Genomic DNA, 26,080 nt, shown 5'->3' on the forward strand with positions numbered 1-26,080 from the left:
CTGATACCGACGGGGAAACAGTGGGGCGATTGTCAGTGAGCTGGCAATAGGACCACGGTGGAAGTGTCTTTAAACGATGAAGTTTGAGAGACTGTTTTCGAGTTCTATTTGCCACCCGTTGGTCGATGATGTCACTGAGTGTATTAAGTTGTGCGAACTCTTGTAGCACAGGTATGGGTTTTAAACGAGGCAGATATGCTATGACGCGCATAGCCTCACGATTGATAGCTTCAAGGGAGTCCCACTGTCTCCGGGACGCCCTTAAAATACACTTATTTTTTCTTATACATTAGGTTCTTCTCCCCTACGCGAAACTATCAACTACAAATATTTGGGTGTTACGTTGACACCAACATTGTCGTGAAGCACACATATTAAATATTTGTTCTTCTGATTTCCGCAAACTGTGCTTTTTGAGACACAAACTAAAAAAACGCCACTACTAATTTGAAATTACTGTGTTACTTTTCATTTGTTAGACCAAAGCTCGAGTATGCACGTATTTCATGGGATCCTGACAGTAAGTCAAATATCAGTCACATTGAAAGAATACCAAGAAAAGCGCAGTTAGGTTTATATTTAATAAATCCGCACGGCTTCACTCTCCCTCTAAAATTATGGCATACAATCGTATACCTACCCTTGAATCACGTCGAAAGCAGTTGAGACTTGAATTCATTTTCCTCCTTCTTAACAACAAGCTTGAAATGAATAAATCACCTTATATAACGCCTGCATTAACGCGCCACACAAGAAAATCATCCTGACTCACTCACACCCTATTATGCTCGAACTGATACGTTTACATTTTCCTTTTTTCCTCTGACAATATCGGACTAGAATGATGGTTTATAGACTAAAATAAAGGCTGACTAAAAATTGTATAATTTGTATTTGTTTGTTCCTGTTTTGTTCATTATTTGTATATATTCTAATGCCCCTCTGCTTGGACCCAATGGTCTGCAGTATGTAGTAAATAAATAAATAAATAAATAAATAAATAAATAAATAAATAAATAAATAAAATGCACAATCCTTATGTGGTGATCTTCATGGCTGTCTTCCATAACGTGATCTAATTGCAATATAAACAGAAAGGAGTAAAAAGGAGAATAAGCTGTCCTCCATAGCGCACTACCTTCTATGAAAGGGTGTGCGCTAGGGGACAGCTTACTCCTTTTTTTACTCCCATGCAGGCGTATTTGCGTTTAGAGTGTGCACTGTGCCACAGGTGTAGCGAGCGGTACACTCGGCAATAACAGCAGGGTGTGACGGGCGTGCCTTACATTTTGCCATCTCAAGCACGTGCAATTTATCGTGGCCGAAATCGTTTGTTTGAGCCAATAGTTTTTTGCAGCCAATCAAAACCTGCTGAATCGGTTTCCGAGAAATTCGCAAAGCGCGAGATGCACAATTTACCACGCTTTCTAAAGCCCATGTTATCGTCATCAACGACACTATAATAATAATAATAATAATAATAATAATAATAATAATAATAATAATAATAATAATAATAATAATAATAATAATAATAATAATAATAATAATAATAATAATAATAATAATAATAATAATAATAATAATAATAATAATAATAATAATCACACAGGTTGTATCCCTTGCATGGCAAAAAGGCTCCGGACACGGTCATCATATCCCAGCAAAGTGTTTGGGCGTTGAGGTTGACATTAGGGTACAGAATCCGTCTAATGCGCCGTAGGCACTTGGTTCCAAATTCGTTGCTAGCGTAAATATCCAGCGGCTAAAAAATAAAAAAAGAAGAGATCGTCGAGGGCATTAAAATCAGACCTGCGCTGCTTTATGGTCCCGCTGAACATTTCCACGTGCCAGTGAGTGCATCGCAACCACCTTACAAAAGCACACTGTGCAGTCATAAAAACACGCTCTTTTACCAGAACGTTAACTGGTTGGTCAAAATGACGGTACTTGTCTATCACAAGCCATATAATTTTACCTGTGTTCTATTCGACACAAAATGCCGCCTTCATACAAACGCTATCAAGCCTCGTGTGTCTTTGCCTTTTCTTCGAGTGCTGAGTATTAGCTGCGATGACCCCCTGTTGAAAACAGGACGCACAGCAGCTCTGGCCACTAATGCGGGCAGTAACAGCTGAGCGAAAAGTAAATAAACGAGGTAACGAAGTCGGTATTTTATTCGATGCGTTGACGCTTGTGAAGTTGCTGCTCTCAGTGGCAGCGATGCAGGAAATCCGCCGCCGACTTCCGTATGGCAGTGTCCTGTACAGTCGCAGCTCTGACGTCAATACGGAAACAGGAGGACACAAACGAGAAACAGAGGCAGGATGAGTTGTGTCGCCGTCGGGCCACTGATCTTGTTGTCTTGATTCATGGGAGGAAGAGGCCGAGACTGGCAAGTCAAAACACATACATGGCCGAGCTTTGTTTTCAATCATGAAAACTCAAGTCGTGCTTAGAAATTCAGCAACTTGTTCGGCTAAGTACCGGCTGTAGTATAATATTGAGTAGAGATTTCGGTTAGTTAAAGGTTCACCGTTTAGTGAACTGAGTTGTATGAACTAGTAAAACAAATGCACTTCTCGAACCCACTTGTTTCTACGAGAATTTACGACAACGACTATCGAACTGCATCATTACGATGTCGTTGCAAAGTATACGTGAGAGAGATGTATATTGACCGAATCAAACTTTATGAATTGAAGGCGCAGGCACTGCTGGTAATGACGCATGATGCATAGTTGAGCTCAACATTTTTTTTTTACGCGGAAGTTGTGCCTACATTGAGAAAGAGATGGTCAGTGGTTTACGCAAATTTGGAACCGAAATTATATTTAGTAAAATCAAGCACGTCAAACCGACACACAACAAATTACGTACTAAAAAATTCTAAGGACGATTATGATACTCCCTAATGCGAAGTTTCAGCGCAGCTGTGTAGGTTTCTCATGCTCTGTAGGCTCATTGTTCTGCTTTGCTAGGTCGGCGGCATGTCTGGCGACAATATTAATTTGACAGCAGTATTAGTTGATAGACGAAGATGCGCATTGCACAGTGCGCGACAATGTATATATTAGTTCGATAGCGGTATTACTTGAAGAAGACGATGATGTGCAATGCACAGCTCGAGAGCGTGTTGCAGTTGACCACGAGGGATGATCGGCTGCGGCGGTAGCCTGTAGTGCAGATAGTGCAATGACCAGAGAAGCTGATTTGTTCGTGGTGACGCAGGTTCGAATCTCAGTGGTGAAAATGATCCCCTTCCTTTGGCTGACGTCTGTCCATGGGAGGAGAACGCGCGTCAGTAATTTGTTTGCACTGTAGGGGCTTCAGCTGAAACCATGTGGCACGTGATTAAGGCGCGTTCGGTTCGATTCCAGACCTCTGTTCTCCCAGTGTTGCGCGCCGTTTATGTTAAGGATAGTGCACGCTATGCAGGGAGCCCATGTATTGTTCTACGAGTCCAATCATAGTGTACGCTTTTCTTGCACTTGGCTGACCATTCAACGGTGGGTCGTGCAGTAATATTGCGCTTTATTTCAAGCACTTGCTGCCTGTCAGAGAAACTATCCATAAAACACAAGTGCCATTTGGCAATGCACGCCACACCGGGCGCAACATTTAGTGCGGAAGCACTACTACGAGAGGTCAAACCTGCTCACCGGTTTGTGGGATGCATGACCCTGAGGGTGACATTGGACAAATAAATAAATGAATAAATGAACAAATAAATAAATAAATAAATAAATAAATAAATAAATAAATAAATAAATATTGCCGCGACTGGGATTCGAAAACGCAGTGGCGCGAACAGATAGGCTTCGCTGTCGGGGTTGCCTTAACTCCAGCTGTGACACGCAAGTGGCCGCATTTCAAAGATTTACATCCCCGCCCCGGGTGTCCAGTCTGCAAGAACAGATACTGTGAGGCGGATATCCACCACCTGTTGTGGGACTGCCCGGCGCTGAAGCCGACGAGAATTCGGCACCTGGCGGCAGTGAGACTCTCACCGGACAATCCGGATTGCTATATTGCCTGGACACAGGGTCCATATCATCGTTAACTTCTTGATTTCATCAGATCAACCATTCTTTTTCATTTATTTAAGAATCTTACTCATCTCTCATTTTATAGTTGTTATGCCCTGAGGCAATTAACATTGCTTCAAAAAAAAAAAGATAAGCTTCTTTGCCACTAGAGGAGCACTACGCTATCGACGCAGCCCATCACACCAAGTGTTAAACTGCAACACACTCTCGCGCTATGCAATGAACATCGTCGTCTTCATCAATTAAATCCTCTATCAAACTAATATTAGCGATTTGAGCTTTGTGGCGGCATAGTGACAGAGGGATGTGCGCTGCATGCGTTGGCGTGGACAACGCTGTGGCAGAAGCAAGGCACTAGAGCGATACGCGTTGGCGTTGGCAACATTGCTGCAGAAACTCTGCACCGGAGCATAGGCCGCCGGCGTACATTGGGCAAATTGGCTTTGACGACGAAAAAGTTCAAGACGCGCATCACTGACTCACTACGCCAGTGGACACCTCAATCGCGCTTTAAGGTACGTGGCGGTGGTGTCTACGTACAAAAAACTGCGCTTTCATGCAATATTGCTTAGCAATGCTAAACCACCAGCAATTTTTTTTTGTTGGTGTTCGAAACGTGTTCATTTTTTTCCACTTTGTTGCCACTCCCGACGTCGAAGACGCTTGCAACGGCCACAGCAAGTGACGGAATTCCGACCACCACTAGGTATTTCCTCGCCCTTCTGTTGATTTTTACTCGCGGTAGTCGCAGGCGGATCCTCCGACGTCACTGCATGGCGTCATTGCCGGCAGCTATCAAGAACGTCATCACTGCTACGGACGCATTGCTGGCAGCGGAAACTGTTGTCTACGTGGGTAAACACTCAGAGCCATGCATGTGTGGCTAGAGCTTCGCGCCAGCCTTCCCCAGAAGACGTGATCATTGTACGACGCCAAACAGTCTCCATGGGTGGTTTCGGGCGCCAATATGTTCCAATATGATCTCAAATCTAGTCAATCATTGAGCAGATCTTGACAGCACCAGTTTCAGGCTTCTGAATATATTTGAGCACACCCATGATTACTACCGAGCAGAAGTGTTCGTCTGCTTTGTGTGGATTGAACAGCGGTATATGCTGCGCCTGTGAAACACCGAGAATTTTTTTTCAAAAGTGAAATCAACCGCGATGTTAGGGACTATTGATACTCGTCAGTGCCTCAATTCTCGGCGTCATACACACGTTCATACCGAACGCAGGGAAAACCAAAGCGCGTGCTTCAGTTCCGATAAAAGTGCCCCCCCCCCCCCCCCCCCCCGCCTCTGACGGAAGCAAGCTGGAGATTTCCTGCCCCTCGCAAATGGGCGCCGACACGTGCTCGGTCGCCGAGCCGTCAGACGAGACAGTGGGGGTAAGATAGGACTACGAGAACGCACTGTGGGCAGACGTCAGAAAAGCATCATAGAAAAAAAAAATACTGCCAAAGGTGACAAAATGACACGTGCAGACGTGCGAACGATGAAACAATGCGGCAACAGATATGAGATGAACGAAAACAAAAGCACAAGATTGTGTTGACGGCAAAACCACCTGCGGAAAGAGGTAGCTGGGCGACGGCGAGCGCGTTTGCATCCGGAAAGCACACGCGATAAGGAAGGAGGTGTGTTCGATCCATCCTCTTTTTTTTTTTCCCGTATCTTTGGCGTCTGCCGAGTCAGGGGAGCACATAGCTGGGTTGTATAAACAGTGCCTTGCTTCTGAAGCCGGTGTTACGCTTGAGACCCCACCATAGAGCCTCACGCGCCTAAATCAAAGCTGTATAGGAGAACCGGGAGTCCGGCTTGCAGTCTCTTACAAGCTTGCTGCAGACATGAAGTCGTCCTTCTCCGCACCACGTCCCGCTCTCGCTGTCCTCACACTGGTCCTGTGCGCGATGTCCTTGTCTGAGGCGGCGTGCCCCAGCAACCGAGGAGTGTACAGCAACTGCGCATACACCACCTGTACTCCGGAAAGCTGCGCGGCCCGTGGTCTCGAGTGCTGCCCCAAGCCCTGCGGAGGGTCTTGGTGCGTCAAAGGTACGGGTATCGAATGCCTCTTATTAGCTGTGTATCGTACGAGAGGACGATGTTCGAGACCCAGGGTTTAGCCAATCTCAACTTTGGTCTCTTCGACATGATTAAGCTGTGAATACGCGCAGCTTAGGCCGTGACAACTCGAAAATAAGCAATAAGCCAGAGTGACAACTGGCTATGATTTGTCTCCAATTTTTTCGCCTGTGCCTTCCGCACTATATGACCCGCTAGCAGTGACGTAGCCAGAAATTTTGTTCGGAGGAGGAGGGGCGAGGGAGGGGGCTCATGTTGCAGCGCTGCCTCCTCATAGATTTTGTGGACGGATCAAGAGCAACAATAATAACTGCATTGCCATTGCCATTGACAATGCCATTATGTATTAGATAACACTACGTACTGTCTAGACAAGTGAAATATGTATTTTTAAAATAAAACAGTGTATTCGTATGTCTTAAATATCGTGGCAGACATGATTACAAAACATAAAACTGAGCAGGGGACAAGACACAGAAGGAAACAGGACGCGCTCGTCCTGTTTGCTTCTCTTCTGTGTCTTGTCTCCTGCTCAGTTTTATGTCTTTTAATCAAGTCATACCGACTATCCACTTATCGTTCACTCGTGGCAGACATAACTTATACCAATGCTTCCATGTTTTTGCGCATTAATTAAGTAAAGAAAATATCACACGAAGTCCACAACTATATCGGTCCGGAACCAGCAAAGCAGTGCATGCCGATGATATGAAAAACGTAAAGGTCATGAAATTAGCAAGCAGAGGACAAATATTTTAATGAATGTTTGTCGTTCAAGAACCTTTGCATTTTTGTACGCATGCAACGGCCAGGGAAAAACCTCAATGACGCTGTCCTTCGTTCAAGTGTACTGTGCAGCAGCAGCTGTCACCAGTCATGTATTGCGAGTAATTGCACCGAAATTTTAGTCGCAACAGCGAGCCATCAATAGGCCCTTGAAAGTTTGTGCTAGGATGGGGCCCCTTGCGTTACATGACTCCAGGTGCATGGGCGTTGCCACGAAGTCCAACCCGAGTTAGCAATGTTCGCGCCAAAATGCCTTTTCTAGTCTGAAAAAGACACTGTGGGTGACAAAACCCAGAATGACTTCCGGCGCCGGTGGTTGTTTTGGCCAGCGGTGCGTGACAGTTCGAAAAAATTTATGTCCCCCCCCCCCCCCCCCCCCCCCCCCCCCCCCCCTCTGGCTACGCCCCTGCCCGCTAGTATGCTTTCTTGAGATGAAATTCGAGGCCTTTTTAGTCTACATCTATGCGTGGATCCTCGGCTGTATTTGGTTTGGACACCCATACGAAGGCAACTGCTCAAGTTTTGTTGAGTGGGACGCCGGCATGTTGAGTTGCGTATTTTGTTTTGGAAACGAAGTTTTTTCATATTTTCTTAGCGAATTAGACCGTCAATGCCAGGACCGCAATGTTAACCACGGGCGAAGACGGCGCACCAAAACCGCCACTATTCGCCCGTGTTTCGCAAGTTCTACATAAAAACATGCTATATAATTAGCATCCTCTTGTTATTAATCGTCCACACATTGCAATAATCCGCCTATCTATACAGTCTCTTCACACAAGGCCGAGTTATTCTGAATGGTATGTCAGTGGCTCTAACGTCGGTGGTATATTTTTCGATCGACTAGCTTTGAAAGGGGCTACCTCTAATTTTGTTGTGCTGATTGTTTTTATTAAAATTATTTACATACCCCTTTGCTGCAACAAAGTAATTACCATTAATGGTTAGACGTGAGAATAAAAGCTGGACTGCAGGAAAGATTGCGTATTCTAATGCTTCTTCCGAGCTCAATCTGCCGTAGTAACCAAGTCGCACTTCGCACCTGCCGCGCGCAGGTGTTGCCGGAGCCCCAAGCCGTCCCCGCGGGAACTGCCCGCCATTCTTGCCTCAAGTAGGAGGCTGCGGTGGCCAGCTGGGGAACGTCACCTGCCAGCAACTACGCTGTGAGGAGAGGGGTTCTGTGTGCTGCCGAGCGCCCTGCAGGACACGCTTCTGCCTGGATGACTTAGGTGGGTGTCACGAGCGAGGTAGCGACAGCTATAGTAGGATACAACTCAAGAACGAAGCGACTTTTCCCTGTCAATGGATTGCCCTCCAGCCAATGGTGTCGCCCGGTTATCATGACCCTGCTACTCACTGCAATGTCACACTAGCAGGGTCATGAGAATCGGCCGACGCCATTGGCTGGAAGGGGCTTCTTAGACAGGGAAAAGTCGCCCCGTTCTTGAGTTGTATCCGACTATAGACATGTCCGAAGAAACCTGTACTCTAGTAAGAAACAACTCCAGAACGAAGCAGCAAATGCCATCCAACCAATGGCGTCGACTGATTCTCATGACATTGTAGTTAATCCCCTTAGACCTGCATGGCATTGGACCTGCTTATAGCGTGACAACACAGGATGTGGCAGACCAAAGAGGACTAACCACAGCTTAATCGAATTAACCATAGAGCCATGAAAATAGGTTGGTGCCGTTAGCGGGAGGGCTTCCCTTGAAGGACATCTGCCGCTTCGGTCTTGAGTTGTATGCAACTATATACGACCTTTCATGTTTGGCGCAACGCTGTGGGCGACGTGCGCATCCAGTTATGGCCTGCGTGATTATAGCTGACGTGTCATTTCCGTGTCCGCTGCTGACGCATATTCATAAAGCGCCCAATTCGGAGGGTCAGCATATAAGCCATGTCAGAAAAATGATAGCGCAGCCACCGCGATGACAAATAACAATAATGAATTAATGAAAAAAAGTCCTTTTATTTCCTGATATTCGGCACAAATAAATTAAATTTAAATAGCAAAACTTGACTGCTACGATCTAGTGAACCAGCTTACATGGCACGTCGTACCTGTTTTCTGACGTCCACCATTTCTTACGCCACGGCAACAGAAAAAAAAACACTTTTTTACCCTTACTCGGTGCAATGAAGCCCGAAACCAGCGTTGTGGTTGTGGGCTGCAACTGTGATTTGGCTAAATTAAACCTCACAAATATCGCAGATGAAAAACGCTGATAAAAATGTGAACCAATAATACAGAAACCAAGAGGGTATCTTGCTTAAAATAGAAGAAAAAGAAAAGAAACAGTTGACGTCAGAAAGAAGGCAGGAGCCATATAGGGCGGGGATCACTGGAGACCACTTGACGTCGACTTCCTTGGAGTCAGTGTGACTGCACTATGATGGCTTAAAAATTGATAAGACTTTTAAAGACTTTGGTCACTTGAGTTCCAAGTAAATGATCTGGTCGCCTATCACACAGATGCAGGAGGCCTCCAGCGGTTTCGGCGAGCCACCTTTCGATGCCCGACGTTCGTTCCCTCGCCAGACGGCTGTGAGGGTCACCGCAACAACGTCACCTGCGTGCAGCTCAACTGCAAGTTCAAGGCGTCCACGTGCTGCCACGGGCCCTGCGGCAACCCTTTCTGCCTGAAGCTGTGACACTGCTGCGCGCGACCGCCCCATTTCACGTGGAGTGAATGCATGAACGAATGAACCAACATACTGCCATGCTTTTGAAAGTGTCAGCAATCATTCTAGTCAGCCTATGCAAAGCATATAATTTTTTCATGAATGATGAAAGTAACAAGTTCGTAAAAATGACATTCGAGTCGCGACTCCTCGGAGACATACGTGATTTTGGAATGCCTTCCAAGCACGAACGCAGTCTGTACCGACCAATCGCCGTCGCCGTCGCTTCGCCACGCCCACTTTGTGCCACGCTACTGCTTCGGCACTGTTGACGGCAGGACGTTTGCATGGCTATAATCCGACAAGTAGCTAAAAATAACCTCGACCTCAACTGTGGCTGTTGATACCGACATCCGCTGCTCGCTTTTCTGTGCTGCTTGTTTAGAAATTATCTCGTGTACTCAGATTTAACGAGTGCTTGAAGATGAAAGTACAGCTTTGAGGTTGTGCCGCGTAGGCGACAAATTTCCCCAGGAGCACGCCGATGAGGACGACTGCACTCCGGTACTGTTTACATTGCTGTGTACGAACGGCTAGTGGTCGTTTGCATGCCATAAAAAGCAATATGCGCTTACTTATTTTGAATAATATCTTCTCTCCTCTACCGGTTGTACCCGCGCTTGTTTACTCAGTGCGACCACTCTGCAGGAAGCGCCGATGCGATCGCTCACCTGTGAAACATCATGATACTCGGGTCACTGTCACTGCATACTTAGACAGTCATGATGATGATGATGATGGCAGATACCTGATTTTAAATCACTTTATCCAGAAGTATGTCCGGTGAGAGTATTCTTTCCTTGAAACGGCCTAATTTGTTAACCACTAGGGACGGGACGATGGCTTCTGGATGCCTAAAGCATTTATCGACATTCTGGGTCACACCGGCCCTTCCCGTTCGTTGTATGCGCATTCTGCGACGTCAACAATGGTTGATGTCAGGTCAGTGTTGTCAAATCTGAACTCAATGACCATTTGCACTCGCTAAAACTTGTTCATTAACTCTCCTCAACCGCCGAAATCGCGCACACAAACGATGCGGTAGCGCTGGTTTATTTATTTTACGAATTTATTGTAACAAAAGAATAAAATGTCCTTAACGGAGAGCTCTGTCCACTATAGTTGGATACAACTCAAGAACGCAGCAGCTTTTCCCCGTCAAAGGCCCTCTTCCAGCCAGGGAGCGGCGCCACAATGAAGACCATAGATGGAAGGGATTTTCCTCTTTCATCTACCACTCCCTGGTTGGTTTGTCAAAATATTGCAGAGTCATGAGAATCGGCCGATGCCATTGGCCAGAGGGGGGTCCTTTCATGAGGGAGGGGGTGGGGGGTGGGTGAGCAACTCGCAGAGCGGTCTCTCATGAGGTGGGGATGGGTTGGGCAAGGGAGGAACTGCCATGCGTTCGGGCAATCCCACAGGTAGTGTATGAGGGTGGCTTTGGCCTCCCCACATGTTGAGCAAAGTAGGAGGGTGTAAAGGTAGGGTACGTGGCAGCGATGAAGGAGCTTGGGCGAAATGTAGCAGTTTGTCTGTAGTTGCCGCCAGACCGCACTGTATTTTCGATCCAATGTACAGTGAGGCGGTGGGTGGGTGAAGCGCCTACTTTAGTGCGTAAGCACTAACACGATGGGCACCAACCGCAAGCAAAATTGTCCGTTGTCTGTTCGGGTTGCCTTCGCAGTTGTCCTAACGCGAGCGCTCCGTACCGCGGCACTGCCCGCTCGTCTTCTACGCAGCAGAAATCCATGCTCCCGCACTGATCGGAATGTAGTAAACATTTTCCGAAGTTTTTTTGTGATAAATGGTGATTTGATGGTATGTGAGTAGAACCCACAATGTTTATTGCGTGGGTTCTAGTGTCAAATCTTCCGAGGCCCGGAAGGATAGTTCTTGGGCCAGCGCATGAACGCTTTGATTACCAGTGGTCGAGACATGCCCAGGAACCCACGTGAAGGCTATCTCTTGGGTAAGCGTGTGCCCTGATGCGAGAATGCGTTGGGCGGTTGGTGCGAATCATTTTGCTGATATTGACGGTACGCAACTTGAGTGTCGGCGCAGCATCCCGTGGTATTGGGATGTTGTGTAGCGTGTTATGAGCAGCAAGACGATGGCCGCGCGCTAAGCCTCCGCAAGGCTTCCACTATGGATGGATGGATGGATGGATGGATGGATGGATGGATGGATGGATGGATGGATGGATGGATGGATGGATGGATGGATGGATGGATGGATGGATGGATGAATGAATGAATGAATGAATGAATGAATGGATAAGGATGAACCCTTTAAATCGGGCGGTGGCTCAAGCCACCTAGCCATGGCTTCTGAAATTTTACTCTTGTCTTGATTTTAGCCACCAATCAGGTAACCTTCGCTTGGTTACTTCGACCCGCTTAAAATCTACTTTCCCTTCACCGCCCCTAACTATGGGCTTGCGGTCAGCGCAGCCGCGTGGCCGATTCCGCGTCCCCGTCAGGAAAGCTCCCCCGCAGCCGTGGTTGTGAGCCGGAAAGGAAGGCGTCTATCAGTGGCGTTCGGCTACTCATAGCCGTAGGATATTAACCGATAAATGATGTCCAAGGTTTTCCAGAGAAGTGAAACATTACCAGAGGTACGAAACCTTTTAAAATGAATCACATTCGCGACGTGGAAAAGGGTGTATATCAAGCGATTGGAGTGGTGTGTATGACTGGTGTGGTGCGAAAACAAGCAACAACGTGGCACAGTACACGGGCCTCTAGAATTTCGCCTCCATCGAAATTCGACCGCCGTGGCTGGGATCGATCCCGCGTCTTTCGGGTCAGCAGCCTAACGCCATAACCACTGAGCCACCGCGGCGGCCTGTCAGCATCGTATAATACGATATATACGGTGTGATATCTGCCACTGCCTCGACAAAGTCTGCATGCGCAGGGGTTGAATATTTACGCTAGTAACCTTCTCATTCAGCTGCTAAATGCTCAGCACCACGCTCAGGCTACATGAAACCATTTGGTCAGAATCCTCTCATTCAGGCGTCCATTACACAATCGAATGCGTTTTTACGCCTGTCACAAAGGTGGCAGCCTTTTATGCGTTTTAATGTGTTGTTTAATTAAAAATACGTAGGTGACTCGTGCGGTTAAATATGTTATGTACCCCAAGGTATGGAATATCGCTTTGTTTGTCGCGTACATGTACGAGCACGCGTCATTAGCCATACGTGGTTTCTCTGGTTACCCACCGTACACAGAGGAGGGCTCAACACTGAATTTTTCTGTTTGTATTTTTGTTTCTTGGTTTTCAAGGTGACCTCTAGCAGGACGAAAGAAAGCGCGCACGTGCATCTTTTTGTTTCGTAAAGAAGCACATTCGTGCGAAGGACGAAGATGAGCCTGCGGTTCAGTGGCATTGCCATCGCCGCGTGCGTCTGTGCTCGACCTGGCTGACCTCTGACTGTTTTCGCCGCTGCTCCCTTAGTCACAGCACTTTTAAATAAACCCCCGTCTTGCACTTGGGGGAGGTGCCGTGTAACAGCCCCGGAACCTCGCAGCCGCACTCTCTCGACACCTGCGATGCCTGAGAATGTTCAACATCAAGCCGTGCAAGCGGACCCCGCTGCTGTCTGTGCCGGCTCCCTTCGCCAACAGACGCGGTCATCTTCAACGGGACCGATGACTATTGTGGTGTTCTAAGGTATAGCTTTTTCCGTGTTGCGTGTTGGCAACCTGTTGAACTCATTCTGTGCAAATAACATTGTGTGCCCCCCTGGCGGAGGGTATATAAGCCGCTTACCTCAAATAAACGCTTCTTTTTGGTTTTGTTCGCCGTGATTGGAGGTTGGGCTCCCTGCCCGGTGTCTTCTCTTATTCTCGCGCCCTTATCCTTCGGGCCGCGATACAACCATGATGTAGAAGACTGGCTGACATATGAACGGGTGAGTCTCCAAATGGGACGATGCGACCAAAGTCAATAACGCCATCTTTTATCTTACTGGCGTTGCTAATCTGTGGTATCGGAACCATGAGGTGGACGTCCGTACTTGGTCTGCCTTCAATACGGATTTCTCAGAAGTCTTTGGTCGTCCGGCAATCAGGAAGCTCCGCGCCGAACAACGCTTGCACGAAAAGTCGCAGCAGGTAAGCGAAAGCTTTACCAGTTGTATCGAAGAAGCCGTCGACTTATGCAAACTTGTAAACCTCCACATGTTGGAAGCTGACAAAATAAAACACATCTGAAGGGCATCGACGACCACGCCTTTCAGATGCTGCTAGTGCGCGACTTCCGCATCGTTGCCGAAGTCGTCACTCTGTGCCAGAGCTTCGAAGAACTGCGCAAGCAGCGGATCTTGACTGGTCATCACCCCAGGCAGGTTGAGTCGCTTGCTGAGCTGATGCTTGTAGCTGATTCCTCCTCGCAGCTGCAAGAGATAAAAGACTTCTGGCGTGTCAGCTTTCCCATCTATACTGAGCCCTTCAAAGTCACCACCCTATTTGTCTCCGGCTCTCCGACATGCCATTGGGAGCAGGTTGCCGAGGCTCTTCCGACCGCCAGTCCGCCACCCCCCGTCGCGGTTCCGCTGACCTACACCGACGTCATCTCCCGTCCGTCGCCACCTGACGCCGCTCCGCCGACGTACGCTAACGTCGTCGCCGGACCTCATCACCCTTTGCCTCCAGTACCTGTGCGAGCGGCGGCTGCTTATCTTCGATCGTCTTCGTGAGTCAGCAATCCCTGGCGTAGCTCCGACAACAGGCCTGTTTGCTGCACTTGCGGCTTGCCTGGTCATGTGGCACGGCTTTGCCGGCGTCGTCTCCCAGTCTACGCGCCACCTCCTCAAGCTCCCGCGTACTGGCCTTCCACGAGTCAGTACTCCGGACCTGCTGGGTCGGCCGTCGAGTCGTCCCTTCCCCCGGAACGTTCGGCCCTCTATAGACACCGTTCACCCTCGCCGATACGCCGTTCCATCTCACCTATGCGACGTCACCGCAACACAACTCAGGAGGAAAACTAGGTGCCACAGTTCCTGAGGCGAGAACTGCGCTCTTGCCGAGCTCTCAAAGGTCCCGTATACCCCCTGCTACGCGTTCCACCTGTGACGTCAACACGCAAGATTGCCCGTAGAAATCGCTATGATTGAAGCCACGAAATTGAAATATTTAGAATTCATTTGCGCTGCATGAAGACGGCGCTCGGCTGCGAAATTTAGCACAAATGGTCAGGAAACAGTGGTGAGCTTACCCTCGTGAACTTAGTGAAATCCTTGGGGTACAAAAACACCGGAGTTGCCCTTTAATGACTAGTTTAATTAAACATATGTAGTCGGCCAGTGTGGTTAGAGATATTATACACAACAAGCTTTGGAATATCGCTCTATTCGTAGCATACAACATAACATAAAGGTTCTGACGGCAGCTTTACTGTGTTTTTAGATGACCTCAGAACCTGATGTCTTTTTGTTCAGTATAGATATGTCATCTTTAGCCAAATAAATTTTATTTGTGAGGCTGCGCGCGTCCTGTTTACTTCTTTCTTCCGTGTGTTTTTTAGCGCAGTATCCACCCCCCCCCCCCCCTTTTATTTTTCAAGATGTCCCCTCCATTTTTTTTTCAATAGCTCGCTGAACTGTCCTCAATTTAAGCTGAACCCTATTTGTTGGCCTCTATGCTTATGCCTCTAAATGAGTAGTGTTAACAACCAGCTGTTATATACTTTTTTCTTGAGGGATGCTAGCAAAATTGCAGAGAGAAGCTGCCAAGTGCTTGAGTGGGTGGCTACGTGTCTGCTTCTAGGTCTGTGTTTTCGCTCTTCGCTGTCTTCTCGCGTGTGGCGTGGGTCGGACAGTGCCCTCCGTGAGACCGAATGCTGACGACGCCCCTGCAGAGAAATTCCCGGCACGGCGGGCGCATTCTCAAGTGAGAAAACCCAACCGGAACCCTCAGGGGCAAGCTAGGCTTAGCTCGGCGCTGCCGAGCGAGGCCGCGCTACGCGTCTGCATGGATTCTGCGTTGTCGACGACGGCTACGCGGATGCCCGCTGTGTTGCCACCTGACGCAGCCTCCACGTCCACGCAATCGTCAGCGCCTCTGGGCATCCAGCCTGCGCCGTCTTCCGATGCTACGACTTTGGCCTGTGACATGGACTGCTCTACCGCCTCCGTGCCCGTGGCACTCCCTCAAGAAACTGTGCCCGTCGCGCCAGTTCAGTATTCCCACCAAGGGCCGTCACCAGCGTCTGAGCCTCCTCCACAGATGCCTCCCGTGAGTCAAGGCTCTCTTCCGCCTGCTGCGAACTCGTTCCGCGTTACCATCAAGCCTACATTGCGCTTTGATATGACTGCCATCCCTGCCCGGAATGTTCAAGCCACAATTGACCATGCCCTTGGCTCTTCGAACTACTGCGGGTTTGTCGTCCATCGCCCATCGAACACCATCACGGTAAACTTGTCATCCTTGATGGACGCCCAGAAACTTCGCGCAGTTACGCGGATCCCCCTGGATGACAGCAAGCATGTCCCGGTGCAAATATATTTTGCATCTGGTCCTGACACACTCCGCTGCATGGTTTATCATGTCGACAGCACGAGCCCTCCCGAGGAGGTGCGCGCAAATATTCGCTGCTCAACTCATGTTGTACTGCAAGCACGGCCTATGGGTCGCCGGGGCTCATACCTGCTCATCCTGCAAGGCCCGTTGACTCTCCCGAAGTACCTTACCTACTACGGTGAGATCATCAAACCACAGGCCTTCCGACCTCGTCGTATTTTTTGCTATCACTGCCACAAAGAAGGACATATGCAAAATACCTGCCCTAATCCAGCAGCTGTGGCCGACATGAATGAACCAACAGCTCATTGTGCCCTGTGCAAATCGCCGGACCATGACATTCGCTCCCCCGCTTGTCCAAAGAAGAAGCAAGCGAAGAAGTTTCACAAGTCGCCTGCAAAAATGGATGTTCCTACAAGTAATCGCTTTGCAGCTCTCGCATGTGACGACAACGACTTCCCTGAACTTCCTTTATCTGAGCCTGCTGCTCACCATACGTCTCCTCGCCAGCGTACATATGCACAAGCGGCTCACCTTCCCGGATAAAATGGTACGCCAAAACGTCCAGTGCATCCATCACATGTGGATACCACAGATGAAGACACAGCTTTAGACAATGCAATCGCGGAGGCTCGCCGCCGACTAGACGAACTCACCCAGCGCCGGGAACAGCGTCGTTCTCAATCCTCTCGAAGAATTCTCATAACTCGGGAGCAATCATCAGAGGAATCACCTAGGGTAAGCACTGGCCCACAATCAGGTGCTGACCACCTGTTAGCCGTGACTACCCTGACAGTGGATAAGATATTAGCGCTGATGAAGCAGGTGACATCCCTCATCGTGGAAGCTCTTCGGCCTCGTCATGGATAGCGCATCATCATCGGTGGTGGTGCAGTGGAACTGTCGAGGATTCGCTAATAAGGCCTCTGAAGTGAACATCCGCCTTCGCGACGGAAAGCTGAGGGCATGGGCGTTCCTACTGCAAGAGCATAATGCACTCCCACGCCTTTCAGGTTTCTGCGCATACCATTCACCATCTATCCCTGATCGCCGTTGCACCGCCTCCTCTCTCAGCCCAGGTAAATCTGCAATTTATATTCACAGTTCAGTTCCGCACACACCGCTCGACCTTTCACGGTGGTGCAACACACGTCAAGAGGTTGTCGCCCTTCTCGTAAAACCTGCACGCACACCCCTTATTCTAGTTTCTTTTTATAGTCGTCCTGGCTCCGCATCTCCCAATCTGGGATGGGTTCGTTTTCTACGTTCTACCCACTCGGGTATCCCTATTCTAGTTGGTGGTGACTTCAACGGCGCACACACTGCGTGGGGTTACCCATCGGATTCCTCAAGGGGTTCACACATCCAAGGGAGCTTTTCAGATCATTCCTTTCAACTTTTAAACCACCCGAATACTTCTACCCGCCCACGAGGTGGCCCGTATTCACCTGATTTGACTTGGTGGTTAGGCCCCGGTAACCATCGTTGGGCTGTTGATTCTGATACTTGGGGTAGCGATCACAGCCCTATTTTTATCTCCCTCACGCACGCCTACGCGTATACGGAAAATGCGCCGCACTGTACGAATAACATCATGGGACTCTGTACGCGCAGACAATCATTTATCTACATTCAACCCCTCTTCAGCATTGTCTACTCTATCTGCTGTTCTCGCTACTCACCACTACTGTAAATGAAGACGACCCAAACCCAGACATACATCTCTTGAATCTGTGGGCTCTTCGTCGCCAGGCGGATCTTTACGCTGCTCGTCACCCCGATGACCCTTCGGCTCTTCCTACTCTTCACCGCGCTACCGCACGGGCGCGGCGCTATGCAAAGCGGCTAGGCAGGCAACGCTGGGCTGCATGGTGTGCCCGCCTGTCCTCTACGCAGGGCAATCGACATCTTTGGAGAGTGTTTCACGCCATGGAGCGCCCTTCTCAGGTTGCAGATTACACAGAGAGCATTCGCCTCGCGCTCAATGTGGATGAGGACACATTTGCACAACAAGCGGCCCGTCAATTTTTTTTCCAAACCATGACTGCACCGCTACGTCTCCACCTGACTTATCGGTAACAGAGCCCCCCGATGGGATTACTTCTGACCTCACCATGGCAGAGCTGCTGGCCTCCATTGACCGTTTAAAAACTACTACTACTCCCGGGCACGACGGCATACCTAACTCCTTATTCCGTAACTTGGAAGGGAGGGTTTTGGAAACCCTACTTGATACTTTTAACGAAGTGTGGCTTTCTGGCGTCATGCCGGGAGACTGGAAGCATTCTATTGTGGTTCCAATACCCAAGTCAGGTCAGCCTCCAGTATCTCCCTCGGCTCTTCGTCCAATTTCCCTTACCCCTACCATCTGCAAGCTTTATGAAAACATTCTAGCCGCACGCTTATCATGGTGGCTGGAATCCCATGATTGTTACCCAGATTCCCAAATTGGTTTCCGCCCACAAATTAGAACGGAGGACGGCCTTGCTACTTTGGCTGCTGACGTGCTTGACCACTCTCCACAGAGTCACCTTGTAAGAACCGTAATCGCTACAGACATAACAAAGGCATATGATAACATTTTTCACTCTGCCATTCTTGCCTTCCTTCAAACTCTTGGTCTCCCTCACCGGTTCCTCCTCTCCATTCACGCCTTTTTAGCAAATCGAACCTTCAGCGTGCGTGTCCACGGAAAGCCCTTTGGTAATTTCGCTTCCAATAGAGGAGTGCCGCAGTGCTCCGTTCTCGCCCCCACATAATTTAATGTGGCTTTAATTCTTCTTGTTCGAGCCCTAGAGACCATCCCTTCTATCCGCGTGCTTGCATATGCCGATGATATCACCTTGTGGTGCTGTCATCCAGATGCGTCTATTCATCAGTCGGTCCTTCAACACGCGCTAGATGTATTGACATCTCGCCTCCCACCTCTCGGTCTAACACTCTCTCCTACTAAATCATGTTTCATTCGAATTGGAAATAAAGCCGCCTTACGGAAAGCTCCCCCTTTAAATTTTACGGTGCATAATTCTCTGATTCCTCAGGTAGAAACTGTTCGCATTCTTGGTCTTCTCCTCCATACATCTGGGACTGGCACCCCGTGGCTGACAGCCACCCGTAAATCGGCTCACGCTACTCTAGGTCTGATTCGTCGCATAGCTATGCGCTCTGGTGGCGCACGTGCTCATACGGCCCGCCAGCTTGTGCGCTCTATCCTTCAGCCACGGATAGTATATCAGGCTCAATTTCAACGTCTCACCCGCAGACAGTGGGACTCCCTTGAAGCTATCAATCGTGAGGCTATGCGCGTCATAACATATCTGCCTCGTTTAACACCCATATTTGTGCTACAGGAGTTCGCCCAACTTAATACACTCAGTGAAATCATCGACCAACGGGTGGCAAATAGAGCTCGAAAACAGTCTCTCAAACTTCATCGTTTAAAGACACTTCCACCGTGGTACTATTGCCAGCTCACTGACAATCGCCCCACTGTTTCCCCGTCGGTATCAGCAGCGTATCTGCCTGAAGGGTGCATATTATACACGGATGCATCTCATTCTGCAGAGAGGGGAGTTACTGCTGTGTATAGTCCATCTCATCCGCATCTCAACTCTCGCGCGACGTATACTGCGGATACGTGCACTCCCCTGGCATTGGAACTTCAAGCCATTTACAATGCCATTGCTTTCCTTCCGCTCGTTCCAACATTCAATACAGTTCACATTTACACCGACTCCCGCGCCGCCCTTAAACAGCTTAAGGCTGTTCGTCGAACGTTCCAGATTTCACAATCTATTCATGTGCTCTGCGCAAAGTATCCATGTCCTGTGCGCATACACTGGATTCGCGGCCATGCCCAGGATCCACATAACATTCAAGCGGATGCTATGACTCATCTTCATACATTAGACGATCCGCCACCTTCCCCTCTTCCCCCAGATCCGTTCCTGTCCCACGTTTCCGATTCCGAAGTTCTGCGCCAGCGAACACGCGCTCTAATTCCTCCGTGTTCGCACCCTCTCCCCCGTAGTCTTACTCGGCAGGAGGAGGTATCCGTGCGCCGGATTCGGGCAGGGGCGGCTCTGACACCATCTGTCCGTCATCGGTGGCGTGCCAAAGATCTGCCACTACCTGACAGGTGCCCTCACTGTAGCGCTGCACCGGACATATGTGATGTGCGGCACTTGTTGTGGACGTGCCCAGCGACGGCTGCTATCAGAAAACGGCTCCTCAGGGAGGTGGACCTGCGGTGGAACCGCGAAAGTGACTTCGTGAAGTGGACAATGGACAACCGTTTCATTAACAACCTCTGCGACTACCTCAGCGCAACGGTTCTTCACTCCTTCTTTTAACTTTCAATCCCGTGCATTCCTTCCCCCCCTTTCCTTTTTCAACTTATGCCTCATGGCACACTTCTCGAATAATAAAAAAAAAGTGCTTTCCACCCCATTGTCATTCTTCTAGTTGTTTCACTCTAGTGATCAAGATCTCCGGTTACTACCTTTCCTTAAGTACACGTATTCCCTTACCACGTCCTGCACATTGCTACGTATCGTAAAATGCTGTTCCCTTTGAGGCTGTTGAGCGACTTCAGATTTGTGCACAATAATTCTTAGATATACCGTTATTCTTTGAGCCTTTCAATAATGATCATGCATGGCAATTCGACCTTATAGCGAATACCTAGCAAGGCAATGTCATTAGCGAGTCGCAGATTTTGGAATATTCTCCATTAACTCTTATCCTCAGCAGTTCCCAATCCAGGTCTCTGACTACCTCTTGCAAACACACGGTGAATAACTTTGGACAGATCATGTCTCCTTACCTGACATGCTTCCTTTATGGCATTTTATTATTTCTCTATGGAAAATTATGATGCCTGTGCAGCCGCTTTAAGAACCTGCCAGTATTTTTACATACGCTCTTCGAAACCTTTATTTCGCAATGCCTGCATGACGGCTGAGATTTCAACTGAGTATACTGCTTTCTCGTTTCCTATGAAGGTTACACATATATGGCGGTTGTCTATTTTTTGTGCATTTCTCTATGATCTGTTTAACAGTGTGAATATGGTCTATTGTAGTGTAGCCTTTACGAAAGCCTACATAGTCCTTTGGTTGATTGAAGTCTAAGCTTGTCCTTACTCTATTAGCCATTACCTTGGTTAATACCTTGCAGGCCGGGAACAGTAAGGTGATCAGTTCGACTCTTATTTTAAGCTCTTTATCACAAGCCCGTGACCACCAAGGCACTTTGAGCACGATTGTTTGCATCCCCATAGAAAATAGGTACACATGCAGGCTTGTTACTGCAAAGGAAGTGCCCATAGAGAGATTGAGGGCGTACGCTATCAGGGATCCCAAACAAAGAATGCCAGTAGGTGGGACAAGTTACAGTTGCCACACACTATCCTTCCAGACTGCCAAAACGCTCTAGCGAACAGATAGCCATAGAAAATGCAATGACACCACACGCACTATGAAAAGCAACTCTAGGAAATTCCTTTACTTTAGCGATGCTGCTTATTCATCTCCTTAAAATACCCTCTATTCTTGAATGCTATAGAACATTTTTGAACAACGAGTGCTTCTCTCCTAGTGTCTGTAATGCACATTTCCACCTCATTAATGTCTAGATTCGTACATGTGTATTTGCTGACTTGGTCATCTTTTATGACCTGGTTTCGGTTTCCTGAAGAAGCGAAATCTACCCTTGACGTTGGGTATTATGCTGCTTATGTGTTCTGTCTTCTTCTATGTGTCATACCTTCCTAGAACCTCATTCCCTTTTAGGTTATATGCTTTGTCACTATAAATACTAGATACTCACAGAAGAAATGGCAGATATTCAAACAACAAGCACAAAAATACGTTAAATGCTATAAGCACGCATGCCAGATATGTAAAGAGCAGAAATATTATGAAAAAATAAAGCCAAATACAGGAGCTAAAACGAAAAATACGGTTACAAAATCCACAAAGACGAAACACAAACTTGTTTAGTCCCACTGTTCCAGACAGATAAGAAAAATCCTGTTAAAAAAGGTCGAAATAAAAGACTCAGCCCTCTGTTAGGTAAACGTCCGAGGAAGAAATAAAAGAAAAGCTTTTGTTATAACTATAGACACTATTTATAAAAAAAAGATGCTTTTATTCTACAAAAATAGCAGCCAGCATCTGAAAGGGTTAGAATGATTGCGTTTGAACTTGCGACGTGCTTCCCGGTTCGTAGGCGCGTTTTTTTTTTTTTAACGGTATACCATCGTCCGTACACTTGGGTTTGCAGCATATAGAAGAAATTGTAAGACCAAAGAAGGTAAAACTAAAAAAAAGACTAGAAAGTGCAAAAGACGCCTTATCTGCTCGGTTAAGGCCGGAATTTTCTTCCAATGTGCGGCCGGCCATGTAATGATTGGGACAGTTAAAGCGCACTACATCTGCTTTTTTTTTATGTTTTCGTTTTCCGTCTTCAAGGAAGTTAGCTGCTCGGCCGGTTCTTTCCCTGCACAGTGACAGAGCGCGATAGCAATAGTTACACTGGTCATAGCAAGGGGGCACGTACACACACCGTGTATACGTCGCCAGAGAATCTTGGAGCGCGCGTAGCTGCAGCCAAGATATCAGTGACGTCAGGCTCAGGCCCCTCCTTTTCATTATGGTGAGGACAGGGTGGCGAAAGTATATAACGGGGTACAGCGCGGCCTACGATTCACTTTGAACGTCTGCGAAACCGGCCGTTCATACCGTCAGCACGATGATACCTGTCAATCACAGATGTGTAGGCCGCTACTTCTCGTTCGCCGGCGTCCTGGCGCTGGTGATGCTCGTCATGACGGAAGGAGCGTTCGGAAGGTGTCCCCCAGTGCGGTCCGGTTCGTACAGCGTCTGCTCCTACACCGTGTGCACCCCTAAGCAGTGCGCAGCCCAGGGTCTCGAGTGCTGTCCCAAGCCATGCGGAGGAAGCTGGTGTGTCAAAGGTACGGTGCTGTATTTGAATATACATGGCACGTACGGTCATGCGAGGCATGCGGAACAAACGCGAATCGGTGATTCTGAATGAAACTAAGGGGACGAAGTTGGCCAGAACAGTAAGCCGGGAGTCCATTGGAAGGTCAAGCTCGTAGGAAAGGATCCAAATCAAGTAAGAGACTTATGGGGACGTAAGAGAATGCGGTGTCGTGATGGTGTGTGGAAACTTTCTGGGACCCGTACGTGGTTGCGTGCCAGAGGGCTCAGGTGGAGACTGCTGAAAAAAAAAACACGTTTGGTATGCGGCGGGCTTAGCTCTGATGATGATTATTGGTAAAAGAATTTGTAAGCACGGCTCTCAAACGTGGAACTCAAGAAGACAGTTCGAGACTATAGTGCGGAAGAAGGCTTGGCGGGCACTCCTAATTACCCGAGTCTCTTTTAGGGCGGAGATTGCATTACAGAAGCCACAAACTTGCACGGAAACATGCAGGATCATTTCGCCACCATTCGACAAGGCGTGTTGTCTAGTTTGGCACTGCAGTGCAAATTTTCTGCCTTTTCTGTGTGAAACAGTTATGTTTTGTTCTTCGATCTGGTGGCGTGGCTTTAGAAATATATTTTCGCGTTTAGCACCACAACAAAACTTGACGATTCCTTTCAACGTAACTACAATGAACTAAACGTAGGAATCGCTTACTGCTACGTCACTCCTTTAACTATACAGCGTCCGTATTGCTACTTTTACTGCAGGAGTGCATTGTATGGCTTCTCAGCCATATTTTAACCGGCTTCCACGACCGCATTTTCGTCCATCGCTAGCGTGTCTGCATATATATATATATATATATATATATATATATATATATATATATATATATATATATATATATATATATATATGTATATATATATATATTATATGGTTATTCTGATGAAGGCCGTTCCACGGCCGAAACGTCAAATAACATTGTTTCAAACGTTGGTCTCTGTTTATTCACTACTACTGACCGTGCCAAGAAGTCTTTTTTACTATATATATATATATATATATATATATATATATATATATATATATATATATATATATATATATATATATATATATATATATATATATATATATATATATATATAATGTTACGAACGTAGGTTGCGTTGGCTCCGCAGAATAAAGATTTAAGAGAAGTGGGCACTTCTACAAAGACACTTTTATTTATCAACGTTTCGACCGCGGTGCGGTCTTCTTCAGTCCTGAAGAAGTCCTGAAGAAACGTTGATAAATAAAAGTGTCTTTGTAGAAGTGCCCACTTCTCTTAAATCTATATATATATATATATATATATATATATATATATATATATATATATATATATATATATATATATATATATATATATATATATCATGACTGCGTAGACGAAACAGTCGTTCAGCCTGAAAAGAACCCCAGTGGCCGAATGAACGAGACTATGAGCATGTGCTTGTGAGATGCAGCGTCCTGTGCCCATCTCATCTGCTAACATCACACGCGCGAGCAGATGAGCCTCGAGATGTTTTCCACCCCACGCTTCCTACATAATGTTTCGTTCAATTTGCAGGAATCGGTACCCCGTCTGAATACCCGGAGATTTGCCCGGCGCCCTTTCCTCCAAGCAAGAACTGCGCCGTCGCGAGGACCAATGCGACCTGCGAAGAACTCGGCTGCACCAAGCTGGGCATGACTTGTTGCCGCAACAGCTGCAAGAACAACTACTGCTACCAGGTGCCTGGAGGTGAAGGCTCTATCTAATGACACTGAGCGTGTCCTGAGCGTCATTGTGTACCAGTTCAATAAATTATTTCTGCAATTAATTCCTGCTTTCGTTGAGAGAAAGACATTCACGAATATCTAATGCGAAATGAAAGCGAACCACTTGCCGGCTGGCAAAAAATCTAGAAAGAAAGGTTTGGTTTGCATCGTTTAAAACCACTGATATGCGTTTTCATCGCAGCGCTGTATGAAGCAGCATACGTAGCTGTGCAACACGTGCAGCTTTTCGAATGGCACATAATACACTGCGAGAACAAAAAACATACAGCTGCGTTTTCCCTGTTTGTTTTATCGCAGCGTCTTTCGGGCTATTCCTCGAGGTGGACGTATCGCTAAGCACTTCAGAATAATCGGCTACACTGCAGGCTGCGTTTCCATGCAGATGAGTTTCTACAAAGCAGCTTTCCTTCGAAACGATCTAGTTGAAATGCAAAGAAATCAAACGGGGCTCACTATACCGTAATAGGTAGTGCTCTGTTCGGGAAGGACAGCCAGTTTCTCGTTACATAGAAGTGAAGAGAAAGGTTTCTGACCTCTGCTTTTACGCCGAACGCGCATCGCTTGCCACGAATCTGGCATGTGGCGTCATGTTATACAGCGTTCACGAGGGAAAACGTTGAACTAATAATTGAAAAAAAGTCTTACCTCTGCGTTAGAGAAAGCTTCGGCAAACAAAGTTTTCTTTGAGGTGCAAAGTTCCTGTGGGGTGGCACGTGAATTTTGGTCACTTTTTAGAGATTCCCTGTGCGCGACGTGGATAACTACGTACAACTCCTTTGTGATAGGCAGGCGACTATGATGCATTTGAATGCATATTATTGTAGTCTATTACTGTGGCGTCTTCTAATGACTGTCATGAAGTAAGATTTTTTCTTGAAGCTTGGTCAGTGATGTGCGCGAATTATGATCTAAAGAAGAACTTTACTCATTTTCCTTGGACGCTTTCGAATTTGCTTATCTCATCTTCAGTAGGCGGGTTCAGCACGGTGGAAACATATCCAATGCCAGGTGAAATCAATGTTTTATATTCAGTTAGCCTAAATTTATTTCTAATGTAGAATGTCGCAGCTAGGAACAGATTTATAGGTAACCAAGTTTCCTCATCACTTTCTTTTGAATGCAGGTAACAAGTGCGTTTCAGCTAAAATCAGATGTGATCGTGATGT

General features: G+C 47.5%; 2 protein-coding genes across 4 annotated transcripts in view; both read left to right on the top strand.

Moving 5' to 3' along the window:
• Positions 1-5,638: 5,638 nt before the first annotated feature.
• Positions 5,639-26,080, top strand: part of LOC144093864 (uncharacterized) — a 60,629-nt gene continuing 40,187 nt past the window's right edge. Inside the window, exons 1-3 of one of the 2 annotated variants that reach the window (XM_077627596.1) lie at positions 5,731-6,102; positions 7,974-8,147; positions 9,398-10,712. In XM_077627596.1, the coding sequence (XP_077483722.1) occupies positions 5,898-6,102; positions 7,974-8,147; positions 9,398-9,576 (558 nt within the window). In that variant the 5' untranslated portion in view covers positions 5,731-5,897 and the 3' untranslated portion in view covers positions 9,577-10,712. Of the gene's footprint in view, positions 6,103-7,973; positions 8,148-9,397; positions 10,713-26,080 lie in introns of those variants that run through there. The other variant, XM_077627597.1, reaches the window with a different exon arrangement.
• Positions 13,503-24,945, top strand: LOC144093865 (uncharacterized). Of its 2 annotated transcripts, XM_077627600.1 has the most exons (3): positions 13,503-13,525; positions 22,907-23,109; positions 24,703-24,943. In XM_077627600.1, the coding sequence occupies exons 1-3, from the start codon at positions 13,518-13,520 to the stop codon at positions 24,891-24,893; spliced, it is 402 nt and encodes a 133-aa protein (XP_077483726.1). In that variant the 5' UTR covers positions 13,503-13,517; the 3' UTR covers positions 24,894-24,943. The 2 variants fall into 2 exon arrangements, with proteins under 2 accessions (XP_077483726.1, XP_077483725.1); XM_077627599.1 differs by lacking the exon at positions 13,503-13,525 and having other exon boundaries at positions 20,706-23,109; positions 24,703-24,945.

The sequence above is a fragment of the Amblyomma americanum genome, chromosome 6 (assembly GCF_052857255.1).
Source record: "Amblyomma americanum isolate KBUSLIRL-KWMA chromosome 6, ASM5285725v1, whole genome shotgun sequence".
Taxonomy (NCBI): domain Eukaryota; kingdom Metazoa; phylum Arthropoda; class Arachnida; order Ixodida; family Ixodidae; genus Amblyomma; species Amblyomma americanum.